The sequence below is a fragment of the Sus scrofa genome, chromosome 1, assembly GCF_000003025.6.
Source record: "Sus scrofa isolate TJ Tabasco breed Duroc chromosome 1, Sscrofa11.1, whole genome shotgun sequence".
Taxonomy (NCBI): Eukaryota; Metazoa; Chordata; class Mammalia; order Artiodactyla; family Suidae; genus Sus; species Sus scrofa.
Genome location: NC_010443.5, coordinates 130,752,520 through 130,765,252, shown reverse-complemented (window position 1 = coordinate 130,765,252; position 12,733 = coordinate 130,752,520). Strand labels below are relative to the sequence as shown.

Sequence of the window (12,733 nt, the reverse complement as noted above, 5' to 3'; positions counted from 1 at the left end):
TGGCATAGGCCAGCAGCTACAGCTCCGATTCAACCCCTATCCTGGGAACCTCCATGTGCCTCGGGTTCGGCCGTAAAAAGACCAATAAAAAAACAACCAGGAATCGAGGCGTTCCCATTGTGGCTTAGCAGGTTAAGAATCCGACTAGTACCCATGAGGATGCAGGTTCAATCCCTGGCTCCACTCGGTTGGTTAAAGGATCCAGTGTTGCCTCAAGCTGTACTGTAGATCACAGATGCAGCTCAGATCTGGCGTTGCTGTGGCTGCGGTATAGTCTGGCAGCTGCAGCTCTGATTCAACCCTTAGCCTGGAAACTTCCACAAGCCACTAGTGCAGCCCTAAAAAGACCAAACAAACAAACAAAAAAACCCAAAAAATGAAAACAGGAGTCTGGCAAAGGTTACCAGCTCTTCTGTGCTGACATGCATTTGCCTTTACCTCATCATGGCTTGGGAGCATCTCTCTGGGAGGAATCAGGTCAATAGCACCACCCACACAGCTATTCTGATGAGAATAGTTTTATATGGACAATACAAACTGAACAAGAACACCATAAACAAGGAAGGAAACAGGCTCAGCCAGGAAAGCTGCCACAAGGAGCAGACATGGAAATATTCAGGAGTGGTTTCCAATATCACTATCACCATATTTACAAGTCTACTTTGGAACCTGGCCCTTTTTAAGTGCAGAAGGAAGTTAGGGGAGAAACCACACATGAAATAAAAAATGTATATGTACACACAGAAACAGCCACATTTTCACACTTCTTTCGTCCATTTTTCCCACAAGGAACAAATCAGACGAAGGAAAAGCCTAGCTTCTTTCCTAAAGTCCTTGTATTTATTATGGACTTGTTAAAGAAGCCCCAGTGGGCCTGGATTCAAGGAGGCAGACTTCACTTTCTTTGGCCCAAGGCACCCCTGACAATTTACCAAGGGAATGCTTGGGACGCAGGCAGGAATATCCAGAGGCAAGAAAAAAAAATGGCTCATTTAACTTATACATTATACACAAGGGCATCAATTTCTCCAAATACTTTCATACTTGGTCCTTCACTAGATTCTTAGCAGACTTCTCTCCTGCAGCAACAGAGCTCAGGCAAGCTGTGAGACAGAGAGGGAGGTGGTATTTTGATCCAGCACTCACTGGGTCAGTCACTTTGCTCAAACCAGTCACATGTGCCAACCCCTGCACGTCCTCAGGGGCCCACAGCTGCTTGCTTGGCAGAGTGGAAGGCTTGGGCTTTTTCCCTCCCTAGATTTCTCCTTGCTGCTGCTGACGCCAAGCTCTCTGCTGTTCCCTCCGGACCCAAGACAGCTGCTTGGCGTGTGCGTGTGTAATTTACTGTTCCGCCGCTGCTGGCTCCTCCCCGGCCGATGGCTTCTCCACCTGTGACTCTGGAGGAATCAGATACTGGACCTCCTCCGTACTGATGGCTACTTTATCTGGCTGGAGCCACCTCTTGAAATGTTCCAAGGTGCTAGGAAAGAACAGGAGAATGGGGTGGCAGCATCAGACCTTACAGATTAATCACTTAATGATGATCTCAGTTACTCAAAGACTGCCTTCCTGCCCCCCACCAATTTCTTCCTATGATTGCTTTTCACGGCTAACATGGGGAGCGCAGCTACTCCTCTGACAGCTGTGCATCCTGGCAGCTTCCTGGCATAATTTACCCCCTGGTGGGTACTTGGGCGATAAGCAGCACCCGGCCCCCTTCAAATGCTGAGTCTCTGAAGGCTTGATGAGAATAGCTGAACAGCTTATGCCTCAGTCCTGTCTTTTTTAACTCAAAACCGGAGAGAAGAGAAATTGTCAAGGGGAGGAAACATTCAAATAAATACCAGATTATTAGTGAGGCAGAAACCAGAGCATCTTGAAATCTCTTACACCTGAGGTAGTCTGAGGTTCAATTATACATACAGTGCTTAGTTGCGCTAAGCACGATTTTTTCTATTTTTCATTTAGTTCATTCTCCAGCAGGATGCCAAGGAAACACCTGAGTAGCAATGTCTCCCACAAAGGAATGGCCACTATGCCAGAGGGCTCTTTTTTGTCCCCCTCTCACCTTCCTTAAGTACCCATGTTCTTCCACTCTAAGGCTATTAGACAGTCATGGTAAAATACAAATGACTAGAAAGAATGTAAACCTCATTCTAGGCTCTTTAACAGCAAAAAGTCATAAGCCAAGAAATAAAGCCATAACCAGCAGATTTTTGACACCTAAAATGGGGGATTATGTTGCAGACAGTAGGATTCCCCAGCCCATGACTCCGTTGCCAAAAGCATACCACGAGAGGGTCAACTACCTGGCCTTCACATACATGAGGAACCACACAGTCTCACTACAAAATGTTTCCCTCACCGATTTTCATTTTGAATAATTTCTTATTAAACTTTAAAGTTCTGTTAGGAAGAATAATATTAAGACTAGCTGGGGAGGGAGTTCCCGTCATGGCTCAGTGGTTAACAAATCTGACTAGGAACCATGAGGTTGCGGGTTCGATCCCTGGCCTTGCTCAGTGGGTTAAGGATCCGGCATTGCCGTAAGCTGTGGTGTGGGTTGCAGACGTGGCTCGGATCCAGCATTGCTGTGGCTCTGGTGTAGGCCAGTGGCTACAGCTCTGATTAGACCCCTAGCCTGGGAACCTCCATATGCTGCAGAAGTGGCCCTAGAAATGGCAAAATGACAAAAAAAAAAAAAATAGCTGGGGAGTTCCTGTCTGTGGCTCAGCAGTAATGAACCCAACTAGTATCCATGATGTTGCAGGTTCGATCCCTGGCCTTGCTCAGAGGGTTAAGGATCTGGCGTTGCCATGAGCTGTTGAGTAGGTTGCAGACATGGCTCAGATCTGGCATAGCTGTGGTTGTGGTGTAGGCGGGCAGCTGTAGCTCCAATTTGACCCCCAGCCTGGAAACATCCATATGCTGTGGGTGTGGTCTTAAAAAAAAAAAAAAAAAAAGGATAGCTGGAGTTCCCTGGTGGCTGAGCAGGTTAAGGACCTGGTGTTGTCACTGCTGTGACTAAGGTCACTCCTGTGGTGCAGGTTTGATCTCTGGCCTGGGAACTTCTGAATGCCCTGAGTGCAACTGAAAAAAAAAAAAAAACAAGCATAGAACTGATTATGTGCCAGACGCTGTTCTAAGTGCTTTGTACATGGTAACTCATTTAGTGCTCATAATAACTGTATGAGGTAAGAGCTACTATTCCTGCTTACTGAGCAGGACCCTGAGGCACACACAGGTTACTACCCAGGTACATACAACAAATAAGTGACAGAGTTACTATCTCAGGTGTCGAGCACCATCCTACTCTTTGTAGCAGAATGCCCTCTGCTCCTTTCTGCATCCAGCCCACCTGCAGATACTGTCTTTCTCTGGTCCAAAACCAGAGCCCAGAGGGAGCTCAATGGTCTCTCAACTCCCAAAACCCAAGGCTACTTCCATTCATCTGCTCTTTTTTTATGCTGCCTTGTTTTGTTTTGTTAGGTATGTCAATGTACGTCATCTTTCCCTGAGGACCCCCCAGAAAGGGGAGGGTTGTCTAAACCATCCTTACATCTCTCTACTCCTTTGATATCATGCACAGTGCCTCCACACAGCAGATGCTTAAGAAATTCATTCATTCGTTTGTATCTACACAAATTTCAGTATCTACAATATGACAGAAACTCTGTGAGGCCATGGAGAGTCAGGGTAAAAAGACATGGTTCCAGCTGTTGATCGATAACTACTTTCTCAAGCACACTATGTGCTTAAAAATGAAGATGATGGTTTATTCTCAACTCTCCTCAATCTGTGATCAAGATGTAGGTGACAAATTCGCTTTTTGGCCAAAATACTCATTCGCAAAAATCTGCTGCTGGGCTAAAAGCAAATAAAGCAACCTTACAAAAGATGATTTTAGCTCCGAAAAGCTGATGTTGATATCAACTTATATCTGAACCCAGATATAAGAATTCCTCCCTGAATTCTTTAGAGGAAGAGAAATGCCTTCAATGAAACACACTGTCACCTGGAACTATACTGGGAACCATTTACCTCTCATCAGAATCAAGTCCACCCACGAAAAACTCCGATGCTAACTTCTCCTGGAGGAACCGATCCCAGCATTCTTTCTTTGCTTGGGCCAGGGTTCGAAGCATGTCCTTGGAAGTCACTTCCTGATTTAAACCTTTGATTTTTCTCAGTTTCTTTTCTAAAGAGAGAGAAAGTCGAGCTTAACAAGGAAAGTGAATATGGAACAAAACTAATCTAAAATACAAAATGCCCACTTAAAGATTCTCTCAATGATGAGTAGCTGCACACTCCCTGAAAAAGAGCTCCTTTTTTTTTTTTTTTTTTTTTTTGTCTTTAGGGCCAAACCCATGGCATATGGAGATTTCCAGGCTAGGGGTCGAATTGGAGCTACAGGTGCTGGCCTACACCACAGCCATAGCAACCTGGGATCTGAGCCTCAACTGCAACCTACACTACAGCCCACGGCAATGCCAGATTCTTCACCCACTGAACAAGGTCAGGGATCAAACCCGAATCCTCATGGATACTAGTTGAGTTTATTAACTACTGAGCCACAACAGGAACTCCAAGAACTCTTTTTTTTTTTTTTTTTTAGGGCCATGGGTGTGGCATATGGAAGTTCCCAGGTTAGGGTCCAATTGGAGCTACAGCCGCCAGCCTGCATCACAGTCACAGCAGCACCAGATCTGAGCCACATCTGACACCTACACCACAGCTCACAGCAACACCAGATCCCTAACCCACTGAGTGAGGCCAGGGCCCGAACCTGCATCCTTATGGATGCTAGTCATGTTCGTTAACTGCTGAGCCATGAAGGGAACTCCCCTATTCAAGGCTTTAATCACACATAGAAATCTTAAAGGTTTCTTATTATCGAGTTTAGAAATCTTAAAGGTTTCTTATTATTGAGTTCTCATCAAGTCAATGTTAGTGTCTAATATCATCATGTCTAATGGTCATTGGATCTTCATTTTCTCTAATTCTTTCTCAAGACGTTTGGAAACCACTTTATGACACTGTAACCAAAAGAAAAACCATTTACTCCTCAGAGAGACTATTTTCAGGAGTTGAAAAAAAAAAAAGATAGTATACACATGTCAAGCCAGAAAAAAACAAGCATTCCTTAGAGAGGTACCTGCTGGGCCTCTGTGATTTCAAAGAAAAACATGCCATCAATTTATTTATGAGAACCTATGGGGTTAAACATTTTTTGATACAATGGAGAATGAAGACATTGTGAAGGAAAAAGAAAAAGGTACATTTCCCTTTATTTGCCTTCCATGAAAAATGAGCTCTTTGGAGTTCCTGTGGTGGCGCAGCAGAAACAAATCCAACTGGGGACCATGAGGTTGCAGGTTTGATCCCTGGCCTCACTCAGTGGGTTAAGGATTTGGCATTGCCATGAGCTGTGGTGTAGGTAACAGACGCCGCTTGGATCCTGCGTTGCTGTGGCTCTGGCATAGGCCAGTGGCTACAGCTCCATTGGATCCCTAGCCTGGGAACATCCATATGCTGCAGGTATGGTCCTAAAAAGACAAAAAAAAAAAAAAAAAAAAAATTCTTGGTTAAAGAAAAGGAATCTCCCAATACATATTTTTAAAAAGCTGTTCTACTTGTGGCCTGGATATTGGAGCCTAATAAAAGCAAACATCTTGGAGTTCCCATCATGGCTTAGTGGTAACGAATGCAACTAGTACCCATGAAGACACGGGTTCGATCCCTGGCCTTGCTGAGTTAAGGATCCCATGTTGCTGTGAGCTATGGTGTAGGTTGCAAACGTGGCTTGGATCCCACATTGCTGTGGCTGTGATGTAGGCCAACAGCTGTATCTCTGATTCGACCCTTAGCCTGGGAAATTCCATATGCGTGGGTGTGGCCCTACAAAACAAGACACATACAAAAAAATCTTGTAATCTCTTTGAGAGTGGTGCATATGGCTTCCTGATGATAGCTGTTTAATCACTCTTTGCATTTTGAAGAAGACAAGAAAAGTATAACCATTTGCCTTCTGCTTTAATTTGGTCTTGCCTTCAACTATAATAAAAGGGTAAATGATGACTTTTTGGAGGGGAAGGGTGGACATCAAACCCAGGACCAATAGAATCCTTATGATTTGTAATCTTGTTTTCATTTCTAAACAGGCTACATCAGCTAGAACCCACTGATCAGAACAAACACCTTTTGTTGCTATATATTACCACCAAAAGTTCACCCCTAGGAGTTCCTGTCGTGGTGAAGTGGTTAACGAATCCGACTAGGAACCATGAGGTTGCGGGTTCGGTCCCTGCCCTTGCTCAGTGGGTTAATGATCTGGCGTTGCCGTGAGCTGTGGTGTAGGTTGCAGACGCGGCTCAGAACCCGCGTTGCTGTGGCTCTGGCGTAGGCCAGTGGCTACGGCTCTGATTCGACCCCTAGCCTGGGAACTTCCATATGCCGCGGGAGCGGCCCAAGAAATAGCAAAAAAAAAACCAAAAAAAAAAAAAAAGTTCACCCCTAAAAAAAAAAAAAAAACACCCTGCAGTTGATAAATGTTTAATACTTGAGTTTTTCCCAGAGGATATGAAAAGGGTTATGTGTATCTCATGTTAAACTGGCTAAAAGTTTTTAATTGTTGCTCTTAATGGATTCACTAATATAAGTTTATTTGGCAATAAAATCAATCTTCAGGAGTTCCAGCTGTGGAACAGTGGGTTAATGATCTGGCTTGTCTCTGTGGAGATGCTGGTTCAATGCCCAGCCCAGGCATAGTAGGTTAAGGATCCAGCATTGCTGCAGCTGTGGCATAAGTTGCAGCTCTGACTTGGATTTGATCCCTGGCCTGGGAACTTCCATATGCTGCAGGTGTGGCCAAAAAAGAAAAAGCCAAACAAGGAGTTCCCATCGTGGCGAAGTGGAAACGAATCCGACTAGGAACCATGAGGTTGCAGGTTTGATCCCCGGCCTTGCTCAGTGGGTTAAGGATCTGGCATTGCTGTGAGCTATGCTGTAGGTCGCAGACGCGTTGCTGTGGCTCTGGCGTAGACTGGCATCAACAGCTCGGATTAGACCCCTAGCCTGGGAACCTCCATATGCTGAGGGAGTGGCCCTAGAAAAGGCAAAAAGACAAAAACAAACAACCCCCCCCCAATCTTTATATTGGCCTTGAAGTAGTCTTGGGAGCTGGAAAAGGTTTTCTCCCCTCCGAGTGTGCTGGGTCCTTGACCAGGTGTGATCAGGCAGAACTGACACCCTTGCATCCTCCAAACCTGCCTGCCACTCCCTCCCAGACTCTGCCAGAGGCAACAGAAATGGCTCTCATTTTCTTCAGGAAAGGACTTTTTAATCACCTCCTTAACTGGTTTTAGAAAGGATCAGTGGATTTTAACTTTCTGAACCAGTCTTCATCAATCAAAAACATCACCGAATCCATGAAAACTTCTTATAACCCCTGGGCACAGAGTACCAACAAGCCAAAGGATCTGGTTCTCCAGCTTTCTCCAACTGTTGCCTCTTCTACTTAACATCATTAAACAGATGTTCTGACTACCACAACAGAATTGTTAACTTCCTCAGCCATTGCTGCAAGTATTACTATCCCATCTCTGATGGCTTCCCAACAAATTTCATATCACACCTTCATCTTTCTCATTTTCCATCATTCCACCTATGTTTTTCTTATAACTTTTTCCTCCAGTACATCATTAATCAAATTCCTCTTGTTTTTTCCAAGAAATGTCTTGGCAATCATGTAAACTCTATTCTGAATCTTCTTTCTGTTCTTCCTCAAAAGCTTCTTCTTCCTCAATTGCCTTTCCTTCCTCAAATAATTATTCCCAGGTTTGTTTTGTGACACACCAATGCATCCCATCGATTTTTTAAAACTTTAATTAGAGTATAGTTGATTTACAATGTTGTGTTAGTTTCAGGTATACAGCAAGGTGAATCAGTTATACATATACCCATTCTTTTTTAGATTCTTTTCCCATACAGGTTATTACAGAATATTGAGTAGAGTTCCCTGTGCTACACAGTAGGTCCTTGTTTGTAATCTGTTTTATATATAGTAATGTGTATATATTAATCCCAGACTCCTAATTTATCCCTTCCCCCCCATGTTTCCCCTTTGGGAACCATAAATTTGATTTCAAAATCTGTGATTCTGTTTCTGATTTGTAGATAAGTTCTTTGTATCATTTTTATTAGATTCCACATATAAGTGATATGATATTAGTCTTTCTCTGTAATAGATGTTTTTATTTTTTATTTTATTTTTTTAGGGCTGTACCTGTGGCATATGGAAGTTCCCAGGCTAGGGGCTGAATCAGAGCTGCAGCTGCCAACTACACTACAGCAACAGCAATGCCGGATCCTTAACCCACTGAGCAAGGCCAGGAATTGAACCTGCATCCTCATGGATACTAGTCGGGTTATAAATGGCTGAGCCATGATGGGAATGAAGTCTGGCAATCACGGCCCTAAACTGCTATTTTTCTTTCCTCTAGCATGAGACAATGTAAATCTCTTTCCTGTGTTTGGAGTCTAAATACTTACACATAAGGGCAGGACAGGACAGTGAAATGTGTTCAGGAAATATTTAAAAAGTAAAATGGCTAACAAGAGGCAGAATAAATTTTCTCAATATATTCCCATCCCAACAATCTATTACATATGTAGCATCAAAAATCCTCATGTAGGAGTTCCAGCTGTGGCACAGTGGGTTGAGATCCAGCTTGTCTCTGTGGAGGCGTTGGTTCAATCCCCAGCCCAATGCTGTGGATAGGATCAGGCATTGCTACAGCTGTGAATTGTGTCACAGCTGTGGCTCAGATTAGATCCCTAGCCCAGGAACTTTCATATGCCTCGGGTACAGCCGAAAAAGAAAAAAAAAAATCCTCATGTAGCTCTGGGGTCATGACCTTTTCTTTCAGAATGGCTTAAAGTTTGACACTTTTGGGTTATCTGAATATATGAGCGACTAATAGTTGACAAGAGCATTCTATAGAATAAATGAATAAATGAAGCAGAATTTAGGTAAAACAGAAGTTCCTGTAGTAGCTCAGTGGTAACAAACCCGACAAGTATCCATGAGGATGCAGGTTTGATTCCTGGCCTCGCTCAGTGGGTTAAGAATCCAGTGTTGCTGTGAGTGTAGGTTGCTGACTGAGCTCGGATCCCGAGTTGCTGTGGCTGTGGTATAGACCAGCAGCTACAGCTCTGATTCAAGCCCTAGCCCAGGAACTTCTACATGCCACAGAGGTGTGGTCCTAAAAAGAAAAAAAAAAAAATTTAAGTAAAACAGAGATAAGAGGTGACAAAGACTGTTTTAAGGGATGTACAAGGGAAGGGAGGCTCCTTCCCAAATACCAACCTAATCCCTCACCCCAGAATTACATCTGACAAATACATGTGCTAAGGACCAAAAAAAAAAAAAGAAAATTTAAGAACAGAAAACAAGGTTTGATGTAACAGAACTTCAACATGCTTCCTTAAAATCGCCAGATTCTGATTAAAAAAAAAAAAGAAGAAAAGAAAGCCATCTAACTTACCTAGAGACGCTAAATACACTTCTGAATCCTGCAAGGGAGCCCAAGGCTTTATAGCTGGCTGCTCAGGAAAGTGTGGGGCTTCCCTCTGGCCTGTGCCTACAGGGTAAGAATCCATAAAGGAGTCTGAGAAGGCATTGCTGGCACCATCCTCTTGGTCAGGATGTGGCAGACAGGAACAGATTTCAGCCCAAAGATCAGGGCCAGATCTTGTGGTTGTGGAGTCAACGCTCTCAAACATTTTCATTTGGAATCTGAGCTGAAAAACAGATGTTCAATTGAATAAGGACTGGCTTAGGAAGGAAGTTAATAGCGTTTTAAGAAGTCTCTCTTGGAGTTCCTGTCATGGCGAAGTGGTTAATGAATCCGACTAAGAACCATGAGGTTACGGGTTCCATCCCTGGCCTTGCTCAGTGGGCTAAAGATCCGGCGTTGCCATGAGTTATGGTGTAGGTCGCAGATGCGGCTCGGATCTCCCCCCCCCCGTTGCTGTGGCCCTGGCATAGGCCGGTGGCTACAGCTCTGATTGGACCTTAGCCTGGGAACCTCCATATGCAGCAGGAAGTGGCCCTGGAAAAGGCAAAAAGACAAAAAAAAAAAAAAAAAAAAGGATGTCTCTCTTGGAGTTCCCAGTTGTGGCACAGCTGTAATGAACCCAACTTAGTATCCATGAGGAGGTGGGTTCAATCCCTGGCTTCGCTCAGTGAGTTGAGGATCCTGTGTTGCCGTGAGCTGTGGTATAGGTTGCAGACTCTTCTTGGATCCTGAGTTGCTGTGGCTGTGGTGTAGGATGGCAGCTGTAGCTCTGATTCAACCCCTAGCCTGGGAACTTCCATATGCTGTGGGTGTGGCCCTAAAAAGCAAAAAAAAAAAAAAAAAAAAAAAAAAAAAAATTCTCTTAACAAAATTTAAAATGTCTTCTATCATATTCTTATGTTATATATAAAAAGGAGACAAAAGGGTAATGGGTTTGCTCAATGGGTTTGCTCTTCTGGCTCTGCACACAAGTTGTTTTCATAATGAAGTTTGTCTTTTTAAAATGGAACTTTTAGGAAGTTCCCATAGTGGCTCAGTGGTTAACGAATCCGACTAGGAACCAGGAGGTTGACGGTTCTATCCCTGGCCTTGCTCAGTGGGTTAAGGATCCAGCATTGCCATGGGCTGTCATGTAGGTCACAGACGTGGCTTGGATCCCAAGTTGCTGTGGCGTAGGCCAGCAACTGTAGCTCTGATTGGACCCCTAGCCAGGGAACCTCCATATGCCGAGGGTGTGGCCCTAAAAAGACAAAAGATAAAAATAAATAAATAAATAAATAATAAAAATGGAAATTTTAAGAGTTCTCCTTGTGGCTCAGTGAGTTACAAACCCAACTAGTGTCCATGAGGATGCAGGTTTGGTCTGTGGCCTGCTCAAGGGGTTAAGGATCCAGCACTGCTGTGAGCTGTGGTGTAGGCTGACAGCTGCAGCTCTAATTTTCCCCCTAGCCTGGGAACTTCCATATGCTGTGGGTGTGGCCCTAAAAATACAAAAAAGAGGGAGCTCCCTGGTGGTATAACAGAAACAAATCCAACTAGGAACCATGGGCTTGGGGGTTCCATCTCTGTCCCTGCTCAGTGGGATCCAGCGTTGCCCTGAGCTGTGGTGTAGGTCACAGACTCGGCTTGGATCTGGTGTTTCTTTGGCTGTGGTGTAGGCCAGCAACTACACCTCCGATTGTACCCCTAGCCTGGGAACCTCCATATGCTGTGGGTAGGGCCCTAAAAAGACAAAGAAAGAAAGACGAAGAGGTAGATATTTTCATCATTTTACAGACGAAAAAACTAAGGATCAGAAAGGTAACTTGTCAAAGGCACATTACTGATAGAGTGAATCCTTGAATGGAAACTAGATCTGTGTGGCTCCAAAAGCCATGTTTTTACCCACTCTGCCTGTTGGGGACTAACTGAAAGTACCCTGAGCAGAGATAAGTAGGAAGGGTTACCCACAAAGCCTGGGGGCTTTCATAACTATTTAGTCTAGTAGAATGAACGGACGCTTTTCTTTTCTTTGCTTTCTGGAGGCTCCTTTGTGATTAGGAAGGCTGCCTGGAAAAAGGTCTGAATAATTCCATGAGAGAGAGCCCTGCCAGCGCAAGGGCCCAGAAGTAAAAGGGCCAAATACGTGACGGAGGTCCTGGTGAACTGATGTCAAGGACCACAATGAAGCGCCAACCCCACCCCTAAGTCGTCTGAACCCACCCAAACCAAAACTTTGCTCGCACCAGAGCCCGGGTCTCCTGGTCCAGACCAATGCGGAGAACTCTAGTGTCCAGATTCCGGGCCTCATTTACTCCGGCCTGAAGGACGTGCAAGGCTGGACGAGTCAGGCCTCTCGGCCCCTCTGTGGTATCTCTGGATGCGGCCGGAGCCGGGGATACAAAACCATAGGCACCCCCGCGCCTCTTCACCTACCGCAACAACCCGCCCAGCGACCCGCAAACGCTCAGCTCAGGTCAGTCTCTAGCAGCCGGGAAGAAATGGGGGGGGCGGAGTCTCCGGGGTGACGGACCCCCAGAGTCCTCCAACTACCGTCCAATCTGGCGATGTTCTGTTGGTCTATTGGTCGAGCGGAGCTCGCTGGGTAAGGAAGTGAAGAGCAGATGGGCGGGACTGTTGTTGCCTGGAAACGATGCAGAACACGCCCCGGGCCCCTGTCTTTCCTGGGGCGGGGCTGATTCCGCTTTTATATGTGCCTTCCAGAATCAAGGACAGCGCATTCCACGTTTCCTGCTCGAATAGCGAAGCCCGGTTTCCAAAGGCTTGACTTTTCTTGATTCCCTGGGCAGGTTAATCTCGGCAGTTCTCTGAGTTGGTGTTTGTCTCCGAAAATTTGAGCCCTTCTATAGGCAAGTTAGAGCAATTTTGCCCCTCGATTGGGGAATAGAGGGGATCACTTTCCTTACTATCACGGGAGATCCATGTCCCATTCACCGAAACTTTCTCTCATTTAGTCACTAGCCATCAAGTTCCTGCTGTGTTCTAGGCATTGTGTTAAGTGGGAATTGAAGACAGTTAAGACTTGGTATGGGTCCCAGCTTTACAGTTTAGGATGAAGAGCCATGGAGACAGGCATGTTTATAAATAACAGCAAAGAGTTATAGAGAAATAGAACTGTGGCTAGAGTACATAAAGGAGAGAGTGGTCATGGAAGG

The 12,733-nt window shown here is 45.0% G+C and overlaps 1 protein-coding gene across 4 annotated transcripts; it reads right to left on the bottom strand.

Annotated features, from left to right (window-relative positions):
• On the bottom strand, positions 506-12,146 carry C1H15orf57 (chromosome 1 C15orf57 homolog). Of its 4 annotated transcripts, none has more exons than XM_021097619.1 (4): positions 11,994-12,146; positions 9,546-9,801; positions 4,042-4,198; positions 506-1,480 (listed from the first exon to the last, which is right to left on the bottom strand). In XM_021097619.1, exons 2-4 carry the CDS (start codon positions 9,787-9,789, stop codon positions 1,342-1,344), a joined length of 540 nt encoding a protein of 179 aa, XP_020953278.1. In that variant the 5' UTR covers positions 9,790-9,801; positions 11,994-12,146; the 3' UTR covers positions 506-1,341. The 4 variants fall into 4 exon arrangements, with proteins under 4 accessions (XP_020953278.1, XP_020953284.1, XP_020953280.1 ...); XM_021097625.1 differs by having other exon boundaries at positions 9,546-9,796; positions 11,994-12,137; XM_021097621.1 differs by having other exon boundaries at positions 11,804-12,038.

Excerpts from the sequence above, each read along its gene's own strand:
- C1H15orf57 (XM_021097619.1), bottom strand. The coding sequence starts at position 9,789 with ATGAAAATGTTTGAGAGCGTTGACTCCACAACCACAAGATCTGGCCCT. Across the intron at positions 4,199-9,545 it reads AGTGTATTTAGCGTCTCTAG|AAAAGAAACTGAGAAAAATC; the intron begins GTAAGTTAGATG and ends CTCTCTCTTTAG. Across the intron at positions 1,481-4,041 it reads GGACTTGATTCTGATGAGAG|CACCTTGGAACATTTCAAGA; the intron begins GTAAATGGTTCC and ends GTTCTTTCCTAG.